At 41.4% G+C, this 25064-nt stretch overlaps 1 protein-coding gene across 1 annotated transcript in view; it reads right to left on the reverse strand.

Annotated features, from left to right (window-relative positions):
• Positions 1-1582: 1582 nt before the first annotated feature.
• eif3ea (eukaryotic translation initiation factor 3, subunit E, a) overlaps positions 1583-25064 on the reverse strand; it is a 39408-nt gene continuing 15926 nt past the window's right edge. The window contains exons 6-13 of the mRNA XM_061081218.1: positions 21491-21616; positions 20657-20781; positions 16276-16402; positions 15556-15657; positions 9994-10103; positions 3528-3630; positions 2933-3067; positions 1583-1757 (exon numbers count right to left, since the gene is read on the reverse strand). Of these exons, the coding sequence (XP_060937201.1) occupies positions 1722-1757; positions 2933-3067; positions 3528-3630; positions 9994-10103; positions 15556-15657; positions 16276-16402; positions 20657-20781; positions 21491-21616 (864 nt within the window). The 3' untranslated portion in view covers positions 1583-1721. The remainder of the gene's footprint in view (positions 1758-2932; positions 3068-3527; positions 3631-9993; positions 10104-15555; positions 15658-16275; positions 16403-20656; positions 20782-21490; positions 21617-25064) is intronic.

The following is a 25064-nucleotide window of genomic DNA, read 5'->3' on the forward strand; positions in this document are numbered from 1 at the left end:
ACAAATGACACACACTCATGGATATCAGTTCCCTATATGTGCCAGATTACTTTCATCAAGATCCATTAATTATTGTCTGGGAAATTAGTGGAAATGTTGAAAAATGCTCCATCTTGTAAGTTCCTTTTGGAAAAAAATCCTGTATCTGTCCCCTGATCAAGGTCCCCAGAATAAATGAATGGGTTTTCCCTGACCCATACCGCATTCTTTCATCAGGTTTTGTTCTTTCATCTGTTGTGTTGTTTTTGTGTAATGTTGCTTGCATACAAACAAATCAACCTACAAACAAAAGGACAGGGGTGAAAACATAACCTCTTTAGTGGACGTAATGAGCTCGAACACTCAGACACGTGTCCTACAGTCGTGCTGAAGGTTTAGAGAGTATGCATCCTGAATACTAATATAAATTCATCTGCATGTTTAACTGTACAGAGAAGTGGCTCAACAGCTCTTTACTCTGGTCAAATGGTCTCGATATATTGTGGGTTGGCCAAAACTTAATCTATTTAAAGATTCACTGAGATTCACTGAAAACTAAAAAAGGGATATTTTCTTATTTCAATTTCACGGTACAGGATTTTTTCCCTTTTCATTTGTTCAATGAAGACATTTTGTAAAAAGTTTTGCTGGGTTACAGAGGCCAAACTCTGTCCGTCCCACCTAAATCACTGCTCCTGGAGAGCTTGAACGCCTTGCTTGCGCTCCTGGCTTGTTTTCCATAAAGCGTTTATCTCTAAGTGGTTGACCAGTCACCACAACAGTGTGCCAGCTGACCAATCAGCGCAGACTGGGATTTTTAGGAGGCGGGCCAAGAGCTAAAATGGAGCTTTTCAGACGAACATTGCGCCATGTAAACCTAGACGACCAAATTAAAATTATGAACCTGTAAATGGCCAAAATATGGTAACTTTAAGAGAAGGAAAATGTCTATCATCAGTCTGTCTCGCTTCTTCATGCTTCGGTTAAGCAGAATGTTTGTAGAGTCAAGCTCACATTCAAGTGATGAGACACCCTGTGCCCTTCTGATTTAGTCTAATAAGGCAGGTGTAGTTCTGAAATAAAACCCCTTAAAACTGGTTGAATTACATGAAGGCCTGTTTGTGAGCAACTGCAATGGAGGAGGGAGGGAGGGCGAGTCAGAGGACTGAGTTATGAGAAGGTCGAAGGCAGAGGAAAGCGGGGGTGGGGTGGGACATTAAAAAGATTGTGTCCGTCTGGCTAATGGTTCTTTATGGCTCCCTCATGTCCTCAGATGGGCAGCATGACTGGCAGAGAGTGTGGCCACTGGTAACTCTACATCACCTCTGTTTGCCCCCTTCGGCTGACGTCCCCACTCAGAGACACTCAGCCTGCCACGGTGAAGCGAACCACTAAAACACCATAAAACCAACAGACTAAACAGCCATTCATCATTACAGCACACACATGAGCCGCATCACACACACAGCAGTCTTAACTGTCCCACTCAGTGACTCACTTGAGCACATTAAAACTTCATCAAGTATTACTGATACAAAAAAGTCTGACCACTCAAACCTCAACTACCATTTGTAATGTCCAGAAATAAGGCAAAGGGTGAAAATGGTTTTGTTGGTCACTTTTATTGAACTGCTGATGACTTGTACCAAGTGCAAAACAGTACTATGCTCCTTGAGAGACAAGTGTGGAAAAAGAAAAGTAGTAAAAACACAGGGCAGGATGGATCCGTCTCCGTTGCGCCGCTAAAATCCAGATTCCTGACCTGCCCAATTTGGGGTCTGGAAGAAGAGCATGGAGAGAAAGTTAAGTTAGACCATTTGTGGATCACGGAAACAAATTGAAACTTTTTGTTGTTGATTGTGAGAAACGGGAAAAAGTAACATACATGTGCAAGCAGTTAAGCACTGATGTTTTCCTTGTCGGGAGTGTGTAATGTGTGTGTTCTGCTGGTGAGCGCTGGGTGGCTGTGAGAGCTGACAGGGACCCTCAGCAGCCGGCCCAGATGGTAGGCAGTTAATGTTCTCTATATGTAAGTGATTTGTAGCCTTGAGGACAGCAGGATGTAGTGGTGCTCTGCGAGTTGTTTGCAGCCTCTTTTTGTCTTATTACAAAAACTCCTTAATGAGGGGGGTAGTTTTTTTTTTTTTTTTTTACAGGACTGGGTTATGGCAGCACTCCTGCAGATATTCAAACAATAGGCAGGAGGGTAATTGAGCACATCAAAACACAGCCACTAAAGAGCTGCACAGTTAAAAAGTGAATATTTAACATGGCTGTTGTAACTCGGTGGCCTTGGTGCAGTCAGGTGTTTGGCGAGCAAACCAACCCATCAATCCGCTCTGACAGACGCTGCATGTCTTCACCGACTGCAGAGTTGTGTGAAGCAACCGCTCGCAGCTCCTGTTCACAGTATGCGTGCGATTATGACATTCTGTGTAGTTGTAGTGCTTGAGCCGTCTACATACCACTCAAAACGCACAGAGTCAACATCAAAAACACACTTAAATGGGATGACTGGACCCTGAGCCAGACATCTGCAACAGGTCCTAAGTGCAGGGAACTCCAGGCTTTGAGTAATGTTCACCAAAAGCCAGTGTGAGGGTCCATCTTATTTAAGTTGCTGAGCTGAGTCACTGAGCTCAGGCCCTCGTTTTATGGTTGTTTGGAATCTACCTTGTCATTAGGCCTTTGAAGAGCAATGGAGGGATGAAAGCCTCAGCTCTGTTAAACTTGCTCTTACTGGCTTATTTCGTGTAAAGAGAGCTTTTGTTGATGGTTGTTCATCAACATTCTTTAGCCTTGTTCTTCTGAGCTGATCATTTGAGATGCTTTGAACTGCCCCGGGTTCACGTTGACCTTCTCGCAATCTGATCGGTAAGGGAGGGATGACTAGCTTCAGCTGGGAGCGGCGCCTTATGTGCATTTTGTATGTACAGTACGTGTTTTGACTCACCTCGTTCCTGCTGTTGTGGGCCGCTTTTTTCTCAATGTTCATGGCCAACATTTGGCTACGGAATGAGAGGCTCTTGGTCTTCTCAATCACCTGCTGGTATGGAGATATGGCGTTGTTCCCCATGACAACGTGACCCTGGAAATATGGACAGACAAACATTAACACCAATAAGCCAAGTCAATTTGGTCTCGCAGACACACCATCCTACAAACTTTGCTTATGGTCCCAGTCACATCTACTGTGGGCACATCCACATAATTCCATGTCATTCTGAGGGACTGGGCTATGATTTGTTGATTACAGAGAACTGTCGTGATGTGTCTGCCAAAACATGTAGGGTTAACATGGAGCCTCACAAAAGGGTCCTAACAAGGGTGAGATATTGTGGTTGCGACGTCCTTACAGCCATCTTTACCCTTCAATTACAAAAATCAGGACACGCATAATTCCTCTTTATCCTGCACAAGATGCACAGTTCTGGAAGGCGACAATGACAATCACGACCACCATCAAGCTGCAAAGGTCTGTTAAAAAGCTTTGATTCATTAGTTCTGCACTGGGCTGATTGATTGAGGAGGAAGACAGAAGGTCTCACCAGTTTGGAGTCGATCTTGGCATCCAGCCTGGCGTTGCGGATAAGGTTCACAATCCATCTCTCAGCTTCCTCAGGCGTCATGTTCAGTTTGTCTGCCAGCATGCTGTTGAGGAAACAAGAAACATGGGGCTTGAACCTGGGTCTGGGTACAAGGCAACAGACAGGGTAGTGGGGTCTAGCACAGTGGTGAGCTCAGATTCTCCTGAAAGTTGATTGGACTGTTCAAGGATGCATCCAATGGCCATGAGCTCCCTGGTGCCATGGAAGTAAAAATGTATGGTGTTTGTCAATGCATGAACACTTACATGGTCTTAATTTATGTATGGCAATGTTGGTTTGTCAACTCTGCAGTTTACCACTGACACCACCGGGCAGGATGAAATATAACAATTCTGCTTCAGAGACCACATGTATTTGATAACAGCACATTGACACCAGCATCAGCTCTTATCCCCAAAAGCTCTCAAATCTCGTCCTCTACCTGTATGACACCTCTTTTTCACCTGCCGCCTGTTAAAAACGTCATCTAGGCACCGCACACTATCCGGGAATCCTCCTGATAATCTCCTGCTGTATTCTCACACAGACATTCTACAGAGTTTTTATTAGAGGGCAGTCAGGAAAAACTCTGGAGAATGCCGCCAGCAACTGACTCAGACAGTTGGGTTCTCACATACAGCGGATTATCCAGAGTTCAATGCATGTCTGAAAGCAGCTTTAGTGTTTAGTGCTCATAAGCAAATATTAGCATGTTAACTGGATAACAATCCATTATACCAAGCAAACAATGAGCATTTCAGCACACTGATATTAACATTTGGCTCAAAGCACTGCTTTGCTGAAGTACAGCCCCACAGAGCTGCTTAAACCAAATAAAAAGATAAAAATTAGTGGAGAATGTCATCTGAAACAAAACATTTGTTTAATTGTCATTTATATTTTGTCCAATCATACACATTCTGTACAGTTGTTGAGTCCTGGAAAATATTAGGCTGTTGCAAACCAGGACTTTACTTACACTGGGCTGCAGTCTGGAAGCGATAAACAGTCTATGTAAAATATGTAATAGCACCAAGTTAACACCACATTATGATGGATGTTGAACATTAGCAGTCAAAGGACTAGTCACCATTTTCATTTGACAGTGTTAATAAATGGCAAACATATTGCCCTTCAGGCAAAGGTTTGCAATATGAAGCACACTCCAAAACACTTCTAATGGTCCTCTGCTAATGAGAGCTTGATTTACAGACTCCTATGAATAACTCAATTAGAAGCGCGAGCTCTGCCCCATGTTGTGGGCTTCTGTGGTCACATTTCTTGTTCCTATGTCCAGGACACGGCCTGGCCACTCAAGTTTGTCATGACACACTGGTCCAACCAGCAACTGTCCCTCAAAATAAAAGCCAGGTTGGAGACTGGGCTGCTCTTTGATACAGCGAGACATGGATGTGTCACCGCGTAGGGAGGGGATGTATGCGGGTGGCTGGCATTCTTTGATCCAAGGCTTTACCCAGTGCAGCTGGCTTCCCTTGTGGCTTTCAAAATAACTCGACCCCCTCGGTATCCCCCCATCAATCCCCCCCCCCCTACATTTCCTGCCCCCTCCCTCCTGTCTGACCCCCACCACCCTCCACGCCTACCACATTTCATATAAGGGCCCCAATAAATATCCCCAACCCCTCTGTGCACTGCTGACAATTACTACAGCAACCCTACCTCAAGAGCAAGACACCAACACTGCAACCCCTGAAAAACCTAACACAAATACTATAGGTACAAATTTGTCATAGGTGTATAGCCTATGTTTGAATACACAAAGTAAAAGGGGTTATAAGACCTATACAAAAATTTGCTTGACTTATTATGACTTCCTGGTCCATTAATCACACTTTGTGAGTAAGCTTGAATCTGCAGGGACCACACCACTTCTCACGCAACGGCTCTGTAAACAGATCCCAACAACATTACTGATTTCACCCGTCACTCTTGACTTATTTAAGACATTCTTTTGGTGAAAAGTAATCTTACTTGGGATTTGTGATAATGTCTGTCTTACCTCAAGGCTAGAACAGAAAAAAGCATGACTAGCTCGTGGTAAAATGGTGGCAAAACCACATAAAGAGGGGAAGTGAAATGATGTCAGTGTCTGGTTGGGGCATTAAAACCATAAACAACAAATAAAGAGCATTACCTCAGCATAATGAGCAACATAGGGTTTAGTCTCAAAGTGACAGTGCATCTCTCGCAACATTTTCACCATAGTGAGGTGATGGAGGAGGTGGATAACGAGTTAGAAAAACAGCCGTTTAGACTTGATTCATGTGGATCTCTTCAGCGAAGACGAGGGAAAACGGTAACGAGAGACTGACCAACCTGTCACTCCCATCAAAAAACTAGTAACACTAGCTGAGGTGGACATCTGATTATACTTCAGGTCGTCAAAAACCTGGATAAAATTATGCATGACAACGAAATTGGTCCAATGGATCATTATTGGGAACCTAACAAGTTTGGAAAAGCGTCAGCTGTCTAATGACGCAACTTTGGCCTGTGATGGAGCACACATGTCAGCAATCATAGAGTGACACTTTTAACACTGAGGATTTTAGTTTGCAGTCCTAAATGTTGCACGAGCAAGTGGTGCATTGTTACCAATGACAATAAACTGTTATTTATGAAGCTCTATTTTAAAAAGTTACAAATTGCTGCACAAACACAAAAAGTGAACAAAGCAGCAAAAGACAAGGAAGAAAAGAGACAAAGTGGCACTGAGGAGGGCAAATATAACTAGGAGAACTACTGATAAAACAACTGGAAAACAAATAATTTGAATCAACGGTGATTTGAACTGGGGGGCTCAAACATCAAATTCACATTTTTTAGTCGAGACTTGGGGACTGATGTTTTCTGAGGTCTCAAGTAGCACGTTACGTCACAGGAGAGAAAAGCTCTAAGGTACCAAACCGGACAGAGCCGTAAAAGTTATAAAAAGCATTTTAAAAATAATTTCTAAAAGACCTAGGTAGCCAATTAAAAGGTTAAAACGGGAATATTCTTGTGAAATGTTCTGGAACCAGTTAGAAGTACAGCTGCAGAATTTTGGATGGGTTGCAGAAGCAGCAGAGAATTTGGGGAGAGACGAACATACAGGGCAGAGATAAATGTGTGAATAATCTTTTCTCCGTAACAGAAATCATTTGACTTTGGAGATATTCTATAACTGACAACTTTTCTTACATGAAGGTTCAGTTTAAAGTCAGAATAAATGATTACACTTAGATTGCTGCCAGTTGCACCTCACATCGACTGATGAAAAACACTTGATGATTTGGCTATTTGGACAAACAACTGCTTCCGAAATAATGAAATAAAACACAACCCAGACTCCTGAATCAAATATGAACAAGGTTAAAGTGACATTGTGAATAACCGTTCGCTACAGAGGTAATTATTAAGTAATGGAAAGAACAACCGCCACCGCCTGTTATGAGCTCCACTCTTTCATACTCAGAAAAGCCCTACACTTATTTAACCAACAATCAGGTAATCTATGGCAAATTCGTATGAAAATAGTTTTTCGTTCTGATTTTACCCTTGTGATTAAGTGATTGCTGGGCAGGGGAACTGGGTGTTTTGTTTGACAATTCACTAAAGTGGGGGCACATGTCAGTCAAGTCCAGGTCAGATATGATGATCAAAACAAACATGATCTGGTTTCCTCAACGGGGAGTTAAGCTAACCCCTAACCCCTCAAAACGTGATCTGTGCAGCATAACACAGGAACAGAGAGCACCCCAAAATGCCCAGGGCCCTGGACCGCACCAGTCAAAGTTCTCTAATCTAATTTATACAACAAAGTCTGGCAATGTTTTCCTCCCAGGAAGGCATTTGTATATCAGAGCATGGTTACTTTATCTCATTGTCTTTGAGAGAGGTCTACAGCAGCTACCCTTACTAAACCCCTGACTGCAGGCAAGAAAAGAGGAGAAAGAGGGAGAGAAAAGAAGGACAGGGGGAATAGGTCGGACTCAAACAACCTACACTATTGACATCCTTTGGCCCTTCAGCCGAGCAGACGGCCTCCATGACTGGTTTTATTTTACACAACCATGATCCCTTTCCTTGGGGGAGAAGGGATCACTTTCATTTCGACCCTTTATTCATTTTGGCTCCTGAGCTTTCGACTCCAGGCTAGGGGAATCCTGTGGGTCTCAATACCAACCTCACACTAGAATAGAGGGGTCAGGGATTGCGGTCTAACGCTCTTAAAGGAGGAAGGAGAAAGGGGGATCCTTCTCAAAAGTAGCCCCCTTCTTAACATGGCTGGCCTAAAATGAATCCTTTGTTAAACACTAACATATGATAGCATTTGGGAGACTCCGAGCCACTTGGAGCAACCTCACTTTCAGCTTGGGGTAAAATTGATTTTTCGGGGAAACCGAAATGATCGTGTGGTCTTTTTAATGACTCAATTGTGAGGTGGAAAGATCTTCAGTGTTGCATCCAAATACACAAGACACCCCTTCCAACTACCAGTGAGCTGTTGTGTACAAATACAATCTAGTGATGAGGGGAGAAGAAAATGCCCAAATGATCACGTCTCAAGCATTTACTCAAAATGTCAAAGGACAAGTGTGCATTTGAGGTCAAAGCAGGGTCTCGTCACTGAAACAAGAAAGAACTAAGTCCTGTATATCAAACAGGGAAAACAAAGCTAGATTAGAAACGAACTCAGGACAATGAAAAGTCTAGTCGTGTGTGTGTTTGTGTGTGTTTGGCGTGCATGCGTGCACCCTAACCCTAACCCACGTAATAAAGAGTGCAATGCAGGCTGAAATCGCATTTTCACTTCCAGTACATTTTACATAAGCCTTTATTCCATAAAATAACTAAATTACGCCAACTTCTGGTGTACTCTTGTGTCTAAAGCTGTGGGCACAAGGCGAGCTAAATATCTGTGAAACCATCATGGCCAACAGCTGTAAAAATGTCCTCATTAAATACAGCCATCAAATTCATCTGGGTACACGCTTTGATACAGAGGGCTTCTGGACAGAGTGCTAATGACATGGAATTTGGGTGTCTGTCAAGACTAGACATGATCTGTCCATCGTCATAACATGGCCAGAAATAAACACAGAAATCCCTGAAATTGCCCCTAATATGTGTTCCTGTGTACCTCCACAAACAGAGCTGGGGACACAAAAAGGTGAAAAGTAGAAATATCACCATTCAACTTCCTCTTTCAGTGTTACCACTAACCTTTGTGGTACTTAACAAGTAAATGGATCCAATTGCAGTAAGTCTGCCAAAAAGAACCAGGACTCCTAATCAATTCCAGACAATCTGCAACTGGAGATTTCGACAGGGCCTGATCATGTTCCACGGTTCAACCTTGACTACAGACCTCCACAGCCCTATGTAACAGTCAATGCAATCATTTTCGTGTCAACAGAAGTAATTCGTTCCCTCTTTCCACTGAACATCACATGTTCATGGACCATATTTAAAATGCAGACCTTGCCTCAAATTTACAGTGTTCACAATTTGCCCGAGGGGCAGCATAGTATGAATATAGCTTATGAAATCAGTGTGAAATTTGTACCATATATTAATGATGAACAGGTAAAACAACAAAATAACATGCAATATCTGATATCCCAGATTAGATAGGGCAACAAGCATAAATTTACCTTTACAAAACGAATTAAAGGCTGAGAAGGGTGAATGCTTCTGCCTTCATATACACTATAAAACTGATTTGAAGAAGCAGCCAAATCCTGTCATCTCTCTTAATTGTAGACAATTACTATAATCTTTTTTTCCCCCTCTCAGCTAATGCTCACTATAATTAGCATTGACTAAATTTCATGGTTTTGGGGAGGCATCCAAAGTCAATTTTATTATAATGCAACTCAACTAAAATTTGAAACAGGAGTCAATAGAGACCTACAGAGCCCTCTGACCTCCACCACCCTCACAAAAAAGGAGCTGAAATGTTCTTGTGGATAAGAGTAGCTGCAAACTTAGAGTCTTATCTTGGCCTCTTCCTGGCAGAAAAATGTTCATGAATTGTTCTCGGACAGGTGGTCTTAAAAGATCTCCAGAGCAACCTGTGGAAACCTGGGAGCAGTTAAACTTCACAATGCTTAATCCATGAGATGTGTGCGGTCAGCATGGCTGTGTGCAGACGGGCCATAAACACTTATCTATGAGTTAAATTGCACTGATTCCAAAGCCCATGGTCTTACTTCCTACTGACAGAATGCATACAACGTCTAGAGATAGCAAACAGGACTTCCTGTAAGTCTTAAGGGACGTCTGCCAGACTTTTGCTGCACTTTACAGTCAGGATTCAAAAGCTGCCATATTATCCCCACGCAGTATGACCAATGTCTGCTACTCACTGCTGATTTAAAAATGTTATGTTTCACTTTGGCCTAGTTTATGTTAAGTGACTTACCTGATGCTAATGCATTGGTGAATCCTGCAGAAGGTCTCAAAGATGAAGAGACGGGCATTCTCAATGAAGTCCTCCAGGCAAGCAACCAGGAAGAAGTCATTCACAAGAACCTAAGAGACAGAATGCATGTTATTTAAAAGCAGTACAATTATCACACAATGGATTATTTCTGTCTGCTATTAGGGCTACTTCAAACCTCCTTCATTGCATAAGTTTAAGGTTTAAATTGGACAAAAAAAGTGGAGTACACACAGAAGTTACACCTTTTCTAAAATTCATTAGGACATTCAAGCTGGAACCATCAAACTGAAGAGGAAAGTAGAGCAGAAACCCACATTTCAATATGCTGTATCTGTCTGGAACAGGGCATATATAGAACAGGGGAGGGAGGACCATACCGTCTAAATCAATGCTCGCAAAAGGTTTGTTATGACCAAAGTTTTAGTGCTCCCTCTAAAAGTCAGTAGAGACGTTTTCAGACATGACCTGCAGATAAAGTTTGGAGACCATGTACAACGCAGCAGGAGGTTCTCTGCACAGACGCATTCACAACAGCAACAAATCTTCAGCATTATTCAGGCGAGAGCAGGCGCAGCCAGGTGCAGCAAGCACTAGCAGGAAGTGACATTCTTTACACACAGACACACGGTGTCGCCAACATCAACATCCCCCTGCTGTTAATCCAGCAGAGGATCCCCCGCTGTGTTGTCACATCGGATTCTCTTGACTTTCTGCAGGCTTTATACCAGTGAGCCAGGCGGAGAAAGTCGGCAGATAATCTGAAGGCCCTCAATCGGACATTTGCCTTTACACTAGGGCTGCAACTAACGACTATTCTGATAGTCGATTAGTCACCGATTATTGAAACGATTAATCGACTAATCGGATTATGAATGACACAAATTCTCAATTGCTCTTATTTAGCAAGCAGCTTTTAAATTTAGCTTGAGGTTGTTCGAGGCATGTGATGACTGAAAATAAAGGCAATAAATATTGATACTTCATTAAAAAAATGTCTTTTAATAAACTTTGTTTCATATAAGGGTACTGTTGACACAAAAGCAAAGACAAATCAAGTTTTTGTCCATTTAAAAGCAAGGACAGGCAAAGTGCTAATAAAACAAATAAATTAAAAATCAAGTATTCATTTTTCCTGTTAACAAAAATGACAGGGAAAGTAACAGCAATAAAACCATCAACAAACGAAACTACAGTCTTCTTCTGACTAAATAATTGTGATTAAAAAAAGACGTTTGTCAGGCAATAGGATAACATTTCGCTTTTAAACTTGTTAATAAAAAGTTTAAACCATATTTTTGTAATGGATGCTAGAATCCTGCGCGCAGGTATATACGTGTATATATAACATCTGACAGAGGCGAGTCCGCATCGTCTCCGTTACGAAGTCACACGTGCCTCCTCCTCAAATGCGCATGTCATGCTTCCATGGAGAGCAGGTCCACCGCAACAAATACTGCAGGTAGTTTTTTTCGGGCTGTTACGGGTGAAGTTCTCCGGAACTTTTTACTTTCTGGTGCGCGATGCTGCTGCAGCGGAGGCGCCATTGGACCGTGTTTTGACGCTATTGCACATGCGCGACTTTCAGAGATAGGAAGGAAGCGAGATGGCTCACTCCTCAGCTGCTTTCATCAGCACCTCCGGTAAAACGACGTTTAGTTCAACTGCACGGCACGAAAAACACGTGTTATGACGTAACCAACGAATCATCGACGAGTAAATTCGTCTGCGACTATTCCTGTCATCGATTTTTGTCGACGACATTGACTAATCGTTGCACCCCTACTTTACACATGCACCTCCTACCGAGAAAGTGTGGAGAATCTCCTGAGTTCAGTGCTGTCAGAAAGTCTGAAAGCAGCTTAGACAAGTATGTCAGTCAGTCAGTCAGTAATTCTAGACCATGCAAGGTACTCCATATCAACCACAAATCATTGAATTATTTGGCCACCACATGAGACAATACAGTAAGAACAGAGCCAACCACAGAGATGACCACATCATCTGTGACTTGTCATCAGTCTTCTGGTCTGGTGCTCGAGTGTCAACTCTCCTGTCCGGGATTGCCAAATTTCACAGCTAGTTATCCAACAACAGCGGCAAGACCAGTTCATAGAAACTCAAAGATAAGTGTTGCTTCTCAGCCATGTATATTAAGTCTCACCTGTGTTAACCATCAGAATTATTATTATTATTAATTCATATGGCCATTCATCTTCTGTAAATGTTCTGGACCCAGCTATGGTCCTAGAGGTACAACTGTGTGAAACGTTCCCTTTTCTCAGAGGATGCTGCATTCCAACTCTCCATTGAGTGCTATTTCACATTGCATTACCAGCTCTTGGTTTGCTTAAGCTGCTATCTGCCCAGAGTTCTGCTTGAATAAATCCCAACTACATAGCGCTGCCAGGCAATGCACATTTCAGCTATGACAAGGCTTATCTAAGGCAGATAAAACTTTGAAGAGGTAAGTGCCCTAATTAGTGTCATCAGGGATTCAGACCACAAAGCTTAAACAAATCCCGAAAGGGGCTTTAAGAGCCCTTTATGCACAATCTGAGGGTCTGACTATAGGTGGGCCTATACTTTTCAGTCTTTGACATGCAAGCATCTAACATCTGACAGTGATTCTAGATTCAGGTGGAATGGGAAAGACAAAACCAATAAGAAAAACAGAAAACTTACGCAGCTTGTACAAGACAGTTCACCCCCTTCCCCCTGGCTTGTACTATTGAACATGGTATAGTGAACTGCCAACAGGGCAGCTGAAAACAATACCCACATCTTGCTATTACAGCAATCAGTAAATAGATGGGTGCCACTCTACTCAATGGCTCAAAATTGATGCATTACAAATGCTCATCAAGACAACAGCCCATCCCAGTGGGGTATCCATTTACCTCAATCACTGCACGGTCTATGAATCCTTTTACCGCCACAATAATGTGCCATTTAAAGGCTTGCGTGTGAATTTTTGCAGGGGGAAAATGGCACTGGCTTCAAAGAGAACAATTTAGAAAAATGTTTGCAGACCATCACAGGCAATGCATTAAAGGTGCTGCAAAACATTTTAGGAGCCACCCACCTTGCTACACTTGCTTGTGAACTGAGCGGGGTCATTTTTTGTGTGCCTACTGGACAGGCTCTGATAAGACTGACAGGTATGCCAGTGTTGAAAGCACCTGGAATAACTGGGGGTATGACCTCCGATTTAGTAGGGATTGAGCATCTGTTTTAACCTCAGCGGAGTCTCTGCAAACAGAACCCCATGAGGGAAGGTCATGCCCAATCCAGGGAGCTCTTATGAAGTGTTAAACAACGTCGGTGGGCGTCTGTCATGTCTAAGCTGAAATTGGATACAGCTCTAATATTGTTGATGGTACATGTCATCATTTGGAGATGGTCCCTGGAGGCCTTTGCACAGGAAAAATCCAATTTCTCTTGGATCATACTGCAGATTTTCTGTCTGAACAAGCACAGATTTTTGTAAGGGTATAACTCAAAAACAAATCGGCCCAGATGAGTTTGGTTATAACTAATTCATGTGTTAAACAGCGCTGAAGCTCAAGACTCTTTGTATTAACTTGAATACAGGCTAAAATGAAATGGAACCTTGAGTAAACTGGTGATTTGACTTAAACTTTACAACTCGGGAGAGAACCATCATTTTGAAGGTTTTTCTTCAAGAGGCAAAAGATGAAAAAGTGACCAAATGACCCTTTAGTCCTTTGGTCCTGCAGGTCCAAAGAATGAAGTCATCTGGGAAAGCTAGATTACTGTGTTTATGCAAAGAATGACTCACTAGATCAAGTTATGCAAAATAAACATATCGCACAACACCTGCCAAGACACCTGCTCTTTCTCTTTAAATGTGATTACTGTCCATTTACTGTATCCCTGAACCTGACCAGCAAAACTCATTACAGGGCTTCCTGGTCTCATCATTTAATTCTGCTTTAATTTGTTGTTATGTTTTATTGGTATTCCTATTTTTCTGTTTAGCCAACTAAAAGAAAATACATCACTTTAAAAAGGTCCAAATTGAAACATCAATAGGCCTGTCAGAATAACAATAGTTTGATATATTAGCACCTTGTCCAACAAGATAACATTTGTCGGTGATGTGAAGTAAAAGTAGATTTGCATGACAAATTTTCATATTTGTCAAAATAATGATAAATGTTCAGAGAATGACAAACGCTTGCTAAAGCAAAACGTATGTATCGTTTCTCCACATCATGCTTCCACAATTAATAATAATATATCCATTCATATATTGTTGTTGATTACATTTATGTTGCATTAGTACTAGTCTATCACCCTGCCCTAAGCACAAGCATAGTTACTGACAAAATGCATTTTAATATTGTAGAAAGGTTTAATAAGTCCCTTTTATAATACTGTATCAAGGGTGTTGATTCAACATAATTGTCATTATTGAGTCTGTAGATCATGGTGCTTTAGGGAACTGTATTAAATTGTTTCACTGATATTATCATAGAAAAAGCACATAGTCACATGGCAGCTTGAAAAAAGGATAGTCTATGTTATAAAATTTAGATGACACTAGTATATTAAAATGTGCCGTTAGTGTTTGTGGCAGCGGAAACACTTACAGCAGCACGAAACAGTATCAGCCCTCTATTAATGTTATCAGTATCTATTAATGGAACAAGTATTGTTCTTTTTTTACAAAAAAGGACGCCTGAATAGAACGATGCTAGTATCTGACTGAGGTTCTATGGAGAAGGTGATCACTATATCAGCATTGTTTTTTAGAACAGGTTTGGACACAGAATAAAGAAAGGAGGATTCTGACAAATTCACAGAACTATAGAGGCATACAAGGTAATAAAATATGATGAAATAAAATTGTGACATAATTGTATATTTTGTCTCATTGCACTATAAATATCACCTGATTGAGCCAATGTTATCATCAAATCATATCACATAGTTCAATGGTCTCCGCATTGTAGTCAACATACAAGACAGTATACTATCTTGGTTCTAATCTCACATCAAAGACGACAGTTAAATTTAGTAATTACAAACTTGAAATTGAAAGAAATGCTCTAAACAATGGAGCTATGACAGATCTCCCTCTTTAAACGAATGGCTGCACGCCTCTGTAGAAGATTTTGTTATAAAGCCTTTACTGTTAACTACTGGCCTCATGGGTCAATTACAGGCCATAGTAAATATCTGACTACAGTCTGAGTCAGAGACGGTGTCCAAGGAGACCTCTATTTCTGACAGTAAGATACAAGGCGCCGACTATCACTGTTCTGTCAGCACCGGACCCACGCTGAACTGCGGGAAACAGAAAGCTGTGTGAACAGGCGGAAGGTCAGACCGATCACGCGATTGCAAACCATGTTTACTACAATGCTCCGTGTGAAAGTTCAGGAGTCGCGTCTGCAAATCAGAGATTCGCAGAAGATCGTTGTATTTTCACAAAGAGGGACAATAAAGTCGTTCTCATAGTTTCGGGAACAATAGGTTCAAATGAATGATGTTGAGGTCACTGAAGTGGTTACTCACCGACTCGCACTCCCTGAGTTTCTTCTGAGCACTGTCAAAGTCAAAGTTCACATACAGGCACTCCACAAACTCTGTAATTGGATCTTTGTAGGTGTAGGATTCCTGGAAAAAAATATAAATACAGGTTCAGATATGTTAGGCTGCAAATAAAGCAGAAATACACAATGAGGTTCAGAAGATATTTAGATATAAAGCAAAGATCCAATATGAAACAGGACTTTTCACAATAACTAAAATAGTGGTTGTGAGATCAACATCAAAATAAAACTATATAGTCAAAATGACCACCTGCTGGGCACAATAGCTAAATAAACATAACAGTTTACAGGGACTTGAGCAGAAACACATTGTGAACTCTGAACAGTTGCAAATCATGCTTACAGAAGGAGTCGCAACCTGACCTGAGGCCATAGAGCAGAGCACTGAGCACATGTTTTAGTGATTACCCACAGCCCAAGACGGTGCTTAGATCGCTAAAGTATCTGCTGCCATTGGCAGAGAAAGCTCTGGTACGTTGCATTCAGTCAGTTCACTACCATTTATCAGAAGTAATGGGTTTATAGATTCTTCAGCTTGGATCCAAGCTCTAAAACACACTCCCTGCTCTTAAAATAAGTGTTAGCAAAGCTATTGGGTTGCATGGTTGGTTACTCATACTTGCAAAGCCTGTGTGGCCTATAAGCAATGGCCTGATAACTTTGAGAAAAGGACGTCTGTTACCTGCTGGATGACCTTCACCAAATCCTTTAGAACCTGCCGACGCTTACGGACATCCTTGTTAGTGATGACCGCTGTGGTCAAGTAACGCAAGATGTGGGGGCACATAGTCTGGATAGCATTGAGGTACCTGAAATGAGGAAGCACAAAAGTAATCACTTATCAGAGCAACGACATGATCTTTACAAGGACACATCATATAACATTTTGGCTGCTTATTGGGCTCCTGGCATTTAGAACAGAGAAAAAGCTTTTGCAGCTGAACAGATAAATGTCCAAACAGGACTCTCCCTGCTGGACGTGGGTCCCAGATTTAAGTTGTCTCTTTCATTAGTGTCCGATGAGAGGGAGGAGGAACAGGGAACCCTGACAAGAAGATACAGATCAGTGAGCAAAGACCTGCCCAGTAGCTGAAACTCAATCCATCAGGGACTGACGTTTCAACCACAGGTCAACTGGCTAAGGGCTGAACACAGGAGACACAACGCTGTGACAGGCTGATGCTAATCCCACACCAACTCTGGAGACTGTGTTCTGTAAAAACAACATGTACGGTCTGTGTGCACACACAAACACACGAGTAAATGCCCCTTTCCTTGTCCAAATTGGCAATCAGTCAACATTAACTATGTCATCAGAACACTTTATTGCTTTCTAAATATGCATCTTTGAACTTCACCCTCCGCTTTAACCCCCACTCACCAAATTAAATCAGCACAGAGGAAGTGCAAAGGGCCCCTATTGCGGAGTCCAGAGGAACACATGGTGTTCAGAGAAACAGTTTAATTTGCTGAAACAATTAAAGGGACAGGAGACCTGTGGCAGTTGTGATGTTGGGTCTAAAAACAGAAGTGGGCTGCTTGGCAAAGCCACCGTCAGCCTGGTTTAGGGAGAGCTCTGTCCCTCCCTCCCTTTGTAGTTGCTTGACTCCCGTGGAAGACCGCAATGCTCCGTGCTGTGTTCCTGATTAACTTACACCTACTCACTCTCCAGGGGGGGCTCCAATAGCAAGCAATCTTGCATGAGTCACTGTACCATATCTGGGGGACATTCACCCTACCCCACTTAGGGGACTTGATCTTTCCTTTTTTTGAGTTGAATTTTGAAGCAACAAGCGTCACTGCACTGGTTTGCTGAAGATGCTACTGAGGCATGCAGCCAAGAAATCAAGTAGGAGTTAAAATTCCACTTTTTAAAGGGGGAAGCTTTGGGAGAACACTGAAGAGGGACAGGGAAACAAGGTAACATTTCACATCCCACCTGGAAATGATGTTCAACAACTTAACCAGAAATACAGACAATCAATGGCGTTGGGTACCAAAATCCAGGACTTTGTCCCCTTTGCCATTGCAGCACTTAAACTGCATAGGTGAATATAACTTCTTTGTACAGGAGGGTTTGAAGTTCATGCCTTCAAGTGACATCCGTCCATCTGTGGTTTACCTCTATTGCAATGTATCCATCTGTGTTTATTGTACTGGAACGAATTCCCTTAAGTCAAAAAACATAAGTAACTTGTACCAACACGGATGATAACTGCTGAACCTAATCGCAACCTAAATTTTGGTGCCTAATTCTAGTTGAAGACGAAAATGAAAATAAGCTTAAGTGCTGTTTGGAAGTATTTTGCATACAGGTCAAATGACCAGGGTAGGGCTAAGGAGGCTGATGAACAAATAATGAGACACCTCGTTCTTTATGAAGACATTTTGAGAGGTCAGAAAAGCTTTCATTTAAACAAAATTGAAGTATTAAACAGTTATCATAAACTTTTACCCAGCCGGCAGCACACCTTAACGTTATCCATTTACCTAAGGTAACCCAACCTCTGCCTCGGAGATGGCCAAAATGGGACACTTGATCAAATATGTAATCCATAACATTTCAGCTCCACATTAGCCGTCTTTTTACTTAGACTGAGAAATTTTGATAAACAAACTGGAAAAACAGGGTATCCTGGGTATCAGTATTAGGGTTGCACCTATCAATTATTTCTTTATCGATTAATCGAAAGATAATCTTTTAGATTAATCATAACAATAATTTGTTTTAAGGAATCTAGCTATTATATTTTATTACTCGATTGATAGGTGTTGAAGTAGCCTAGTTGTTGTATCAATGTCTGTATGAAGTAAAAAACTGACAAATAAAACAAAGTAAGTATAATTCAATAGTATTTCAACAAACTGAAGTGCTCTCTATAATAAATTAATATTATTTTCTCATTTCCCCTAAAATCAAAAGTGCTTAATTTTAGAGAAAATATATAAAAAGATGTAGTCTGAGTTTCCCCATTTCTTCTTTTTCTTTATATAACTAAATTTAACCTATAAACAATCTCAACAATGATTAACAACTAGACAGCTTAACTTTCCTCTTTGTTCCCACTTTCTCTTATTCAGCCGTAATAAGTATAAAGTCGGAAATTCTAGTATTGTGACAAACCTAGTTTATATATGGATGAATGTCTTTGTGAGATCCCAATTAGCATAAGTCAACGCCCCACCAATACCCATAAAAGGGCATGAGAATGCAGTGCACACAGAGAAAGAATATTTCAGAGGTCCATAACTCTAAACGAAAACTTATAAACAAATGGCACACATGACTCAACCCCGTAAAATAGCTGTTATATTTTGTACTGTCAGAAGTGGATACGGGAAAAAAAAGAAAAAAATAGGGATACAGAATCACATTCAGTGAAAGCTATATCGGGAGATGGTTTTGGTAAAAAAAAATAGATTGATCTCAAATCAAAAGTCAGAAGAATTGTAGTCAAATACTGATGAGAGAGAAAGAGGGAGGCGCTTGACCAGTGCATCATGACAACCCAGTACTTTGTGTTTTAAATAATAAACAGATGTGGTCGGTCACGTTGGCTGGTCAGATTATTTACACTGTGCGTGTCTGTAATCTGTGAAAACAAACAATAACCATTTGTGTCTGCAGGAGAGTAACACAAACTCAGTGCAGCTTACTTTAACTGTTTTGGGCTTGGGTCATGTTCAGACACTTAAATATATATAAAGTACATTTATATTTGTATTTTTATGTTAAATATTCTTTAACCATAACAGTTTCAACTTCGCCTCAACAATAAAAAACGGCATTGTTATCGTTGACCGTTGTTTTAAGTTTTTGTTTTTTTTCCAAAGTAAAAATTGGTTCAGACACTGTTTAAGCACCAGTACCATTTTAAAAGTATAATTTAGCAACAGTATCGGAAAAGACCCAAGCGATAACTAACCCTACAATCAAGATACTAGGGATATACTATTGTGATTTTTCATCAGGCTGCACCTGTACCATAGTTGCTGAGCATTTAGTGGCTCTGAGGCCAGTGTCAACAGTACACAAAGCTTTGGATCAACATCTGCTGACTGCAGGGGTAAAGGAGGTCAAATGTGGCGCTGAAGGCCAGCCACTGGTCACCAGCTTAAGCCAAAGGAAGTACTGGTCAAAAGATGGGAAACAAGAGCCGAGCCAAGCCTCAGTGGGGAAAACATGAGGTTTCGAGACTGTGAAACTGCAAAGCACACAAAACTACCTCAGTTTATCCACACAGATGGTTGGGTGAGCTTTTCATGAGTAATTATTGGGCAGGCCTCCTTAATCATCCACAATAAAATTAAAAACGGGAGTAAAATTCAGGGAACCAGACATTTGAGTGTGCTGTGTTGTGGTTGCCTGTCATACTGTCTGTGGAGCCCAATCATCTGTACAATTATACAAGCCTGCATTCAGAACAGGGGGAAGGAGCAAAGACATCAAAATAGGTGGTGTGCGAATTTTAACACAGTGTATAAAGTTTCCGATCTGCGATACACATGGCCTTGTTCGACTTGGAGAGTAAACAGACCACACGAAAACACACACTTCTGAAAACACTTAAAAAAAATACCAGCAGGGTTCATGAAGAAGCCCACCACCCAAAAATGTGTTATTTAAGCAAATGGTTTTCTCTAAATTAAGTTCACGTATAAAACCACTGACTGACCTTTTCTACAAATGCTTTCAGGATCAAGAATTATTTGTAGATAGGATACTTTATTAACACACACAGACTACATCTATCACAAAACGCTTCAGGGAGACAAATTATATGAATCAACAAAACAATAAGAGAGTTGTTTTAAACTCTCTGAAGCATAAAGTGGCAGCTTTTAGTTGGATTTTCCAAATCATGAATCATAACGAATTACTACAAGTTCATTTTAGTGTACTTGAAGCTACAGAATGTTCCCTTTCCTGTCACCCTTGTTTAGTGGAAAGTAATCTTCAAAACTCCTTCCAGGCAATCTTTCATGAAATTTTAATTTCCTGGGTGTAAAAAGAGCAAGCAAAACCAAGAAATTAGACAAATTAATTTGATAAATGTACTTACTGTGGCTGGTACAGAAAGAGCTCAATGATATTGTCTCTGCCCTTGGGGTGGTTGAAGAAGACAAAGAGAGACCAGTGAATGAGCCATGTCCTCTGCTGAAGAGACTGGAGAGGGGAGCTGACAGTCTGGACAGGAAAGAAAAATGCAAGAGATAAGGATTTGAAAAATAATAAAAAAAGCAAAATGTGAATTTGTTTCATAGCAGCTGAATTTACACAGTAGCTGCCATTGTCTACAACAAGGTACCAGCATTAAAAGCCATTAAAAGGTAAAGTTCTCACTCAAATTACCAATCACTCATTATCCACTCACAACTATGCCGATGGAGGGATGGGTGACGTGTTTGAGTCCATTAAACACTGACAAGAGTCTCAGCGGTAAACTGTGTTGCAGCCAAATCCAATACAATTGAATTAATCATGACCCCTTTTTCAGACTTGGATGACCCCACACAAGCAATATAGAGGCATGTTTTTCACGACTGAAAAAGGAGTCTCTTTGGCTGCAACACTGTTTACTCCTGAAACTCCAAAAGTGTTTTGTAGAATCAAAAATTGGCATATCCCACTATAGGCATAGTGGTGAGCAGATACTGAGTTAAAGTTAATTTTTCTGTGAACTATCCCTTTAAGCATTTCTCTCTCCTAGATGACCATCAATCAAACTCAGACAACCACTTTATACTCAAATCCTAGTTCCTAAGTAGTCAGATGAGAGCGTGTGGTTGAGGAATAAAATGCCACAGCAGAGCTGTACTGAAAGTGAAATGTCAATATGCAGTCTATGTAAGGGAATCTAGATGAGGTATCAAATTCTGAGAAGTGGGGCATTTACATTGTTATCGATAGTCTCTCTCAGGCGGGTGAGGTCCTCCATGGCTGCCTCCCAGTTCTGCATCAGGATCTCAGATGCCAGCTTGCCCCACAGAGAGTTCAGGGCATTCCTGTCTGTAGATGGGACCTTGGGAACAGACAACATGGAACACTTGATAAAATATGTGTTACATAACATTACAGCGCAAAAACATTTTACACAGTTTTTGAGAGACAAAGGCTGATTAAAAGCCTCCTGATACAGGTTGGCGGAGTGTTCAGGAACATCATAAAATGTGAGACCATGCTTGCCACTGCTTGTCTGGCGTCAGTGTCACAGCTGCAAGCTGCAGTAGCCTTTCTTATTTATACTGGAAAACCTGATTAAATTATGTCATCCTAAGGGAATGGAGCTTGACAGAAAGTGAGAAATGGATCATGAAACACTGTTTATCTTTTTATAAAAACCAAATTTGCTTCACTTTTAGATATGACAACCACTGCATTGCAGCTGACCATAAAAGTTTAAAATAACCACATCGAGTGAAGGTATGTTTGAAGCTTGAGTGTAACTACATCGCCTGTACAATTGGCTGGAAGTAAACCATCTTAATAGCAGTGGAGCTTACTTGATCGTGTCTTGGTGAAGGTCCTCAAATCCAATTGCACATCAGCAATGATAGACTTATAATCAATGCCAATTGCCATTTGGGCCCAGTTAAAGCAAACATTTCAAATGTCGTTAAACTAAAGTTTAGAAAGAGCCAGTGATTTAGCATCATGGTTCCATAATCATTAAAACTGATGAGGCAGAGGTCCAGATATCCAGAGAAATTACCACAAGGTTCTTGCACCATTTTTAAAGTCAGATGTAATGCTTTATAAGACCTTTTAAGACCTAAATTAATGTTTTTAGATCTCAAAATGCCAAAACAATTTAATTGATAGAAGAGAAGTTATTTAAATCAATTAATAAGCTTAATAAGATTATAGAATAATAATATTGAGTGAGGGTAACATTGTAAGACTTCCTGACAGAGTGCTCAAAATATGAGGTCATTTACAATTATTGTTATTACCATTGTTGTTGTTACTATTATTATATTCATATTATTATTATGGTTTCCGGTTTGGTTTCGATATGGAGTAGACGTGTGTAAGGGGAGCTCCATCCCGACTTTACAATTTCCCTCGCACATAAGACATTTAATCATCGTTTCGTGTACCAGAAGTGAACTGCAGCATCTTAGTCAAGATGAAGAAAGCTGGCAAAGGAAAGAAGCAGGACAAATGTCCCGGGGAGGACGACTTTGGCGACCACTGTACCATGCTAATAGACGCGTGCGAAGCTAGCGCTAATGTAGCTCGCCCTCCAGCTCCTACTACCATTGAAGACATCCTGACAGCCATAAACAAGCTGGGCAGCAGGGTCGACATGAGGTTCACCGAGCTCAATGGAGTTATCTCGGACTTTAAAGCTGCCCTAGCCGAAGTCAGCGAGCGGGTGTCATCTACTGAAGTCGCCACCGAGTCGCACGAGGTGCGACTAGACGGGCTGGAGAAGAGATACGACGCGCTGGCTTCCCAGTACAAGCAGCAACAAGCCAAGCTAGACGACCTTGAGGCCCGCTCCCGCAGACAGAATATTCGGATTGTCGGGATTAAGGAGAAAACGAAAAATGGCCGGCCTACAGAGTTTGTGTCTGAGCTGCTTCCTAAACTGTTTGGAGAGGAGCACTTCAGCCGCCCAGTAGAAGTGGACCGGTCCCACCGGAGCTTGGCTCCGGCTACAGACGGCAAAGCGAGAGCCATCTTCGCGAGGATACACTACTACCAGGTGAAAGAGCTCGTGCTGCGGCTCGCAAGAGAGAAAGCTCTTCTACAATACGACGGGCGCCCGGTGTACATCTTTCCGGATCTCACTTCGGCCACGATGAAGAAACGTCAAGCTTTTCGAGCCATCAGGGAGAAATGCAGGGCCAGGGCGATCCGGTGTGGATTCCGACACCCAGCGCAGTTCGTGGTCACGGTCAACAGCAGCACCGGCACGTTTGCCACCCCGGCCGAAGCCGAGAAGTTCCTGAGCCGCGAGGCTGAGGGATGGGATGTAGGCGCCGGCACCGCTGCGGGCCGGGCAGCGGACTAACATCCCGGACACATTAAGTGATAAATGCTGCCACATTGACGGATGATGTAAGTTATCATTGCTTAACAAAGACTGCCGGTTCATAAGGTATGCTCATGTTTAGTCTGTGCGAGGGCTAATAAGTTTTATTTTATTCTCGATGTTTGTTTGCGAAGCGGGGTGTCTCCCCTGTTTGGAGAGAGATGGATAGTTATACCGCTAGTCCGGGCCACTTGTTGGTCCCTAAGCCTAGTTTTAACTTAAAGTTAGGGGTATGGAAGCACTACTCCTGTGTTCATGGGGAGGGTTTTTGTGTTTGTTATGGGGTGTTTTTTCAGCACATCTGTCAGTTTAAATGTAATGAGTATTCCTTGCCACACAGTCATGTTTTCTTTATATATGTACAATAGATACTTTCTATGTTAGCTGATTTACATAGACACAGCAACGGTGAAGTTAAGATAACTAGCTGGAATGTAAGAGGCATGAATAACCCACTGAAAAGAGGGAAAGTGTATGCACATTTACGGGCACTTAAATCTGACATATATTTTCTCCAGGAGACCCACATTGAAAAAACATTAGCAAAAATACTTTGTCCCTCGTGGGCTTCTCAGGTCTATCAGTCAAACTTCAGTACAAAATCAAGGGGTGTTGCAATTATAATAAGAAAAAATATACCATTTATTCACTCTCAAACGATTTCAGATGAGAGGGGCAGGTATGTGATAGTTAGTGGGACTCTGAACTCCATACCGTTAATATTAGTAAATGTATACGGGCCCAACTTTGATGACCCGCTTTTTTTCCAGTACCTTTATAATGCTTTGCCAAATTTGACGGATTCAAATGTAATCATGGGTGGTGATTTTAACTATGTTTTAGATCCCGTCCTTGATCGACAGCACTCCCAAACTAGTACATTTAGAAACAGTGGCACACTGAACAATCTTATGCAGTCTTAAAATTTGGTAGATATCTGGAGGCTTCTCCACCCCACCACGAAGGATTTTTCTTATTTTTCCACAGTACATAAGTCTTACTCCAGGATTGACTTCTTTTTGATGGATTCTAAGTTGCTACAGTCAGTAGTTGACTGCACTTACCACAATATACTAATATCAGATCATGCTCCTGTCTCTTTAAGTCTTGACTTGAAACACAAGAGAGGTGAATATAATTGACGTTTGAATAATACACTGTTAAAAGATGAAGAATTTTGTACCTATCTTTCTGGTAAAATAGAGCTATATTTAAGCACCAATGATGCGGGCGATGTAGATGATTCCACTCTGTGGGAGGCCATGAAGGCTGTCCTTTGAGGCCATATAATATCATATGAGGCAGCAGAGAAAAAAATATTTAAGAAAAGATTGGCTGAAATTGATGATCAACTGACCAAGTTAGAAGTTTCATACAAAACCAAACAGAAAACAGAAGTACTTAATAAAATAACTGTTCTACGGTATGA

This window comes from Limanda limanda, chromosome 11, assembly GCF_963576545.1.
Source record: "Limanda limanda chromosome 11, fLimLim1.1, whole genome shotgun sequence".
Lineage (NCBI taxonomy): Eukaryota > Metazoa > Chordata > Actinopteri > Pleuronectiformes > Pleuronectidae > Limanda > Limanda limanda.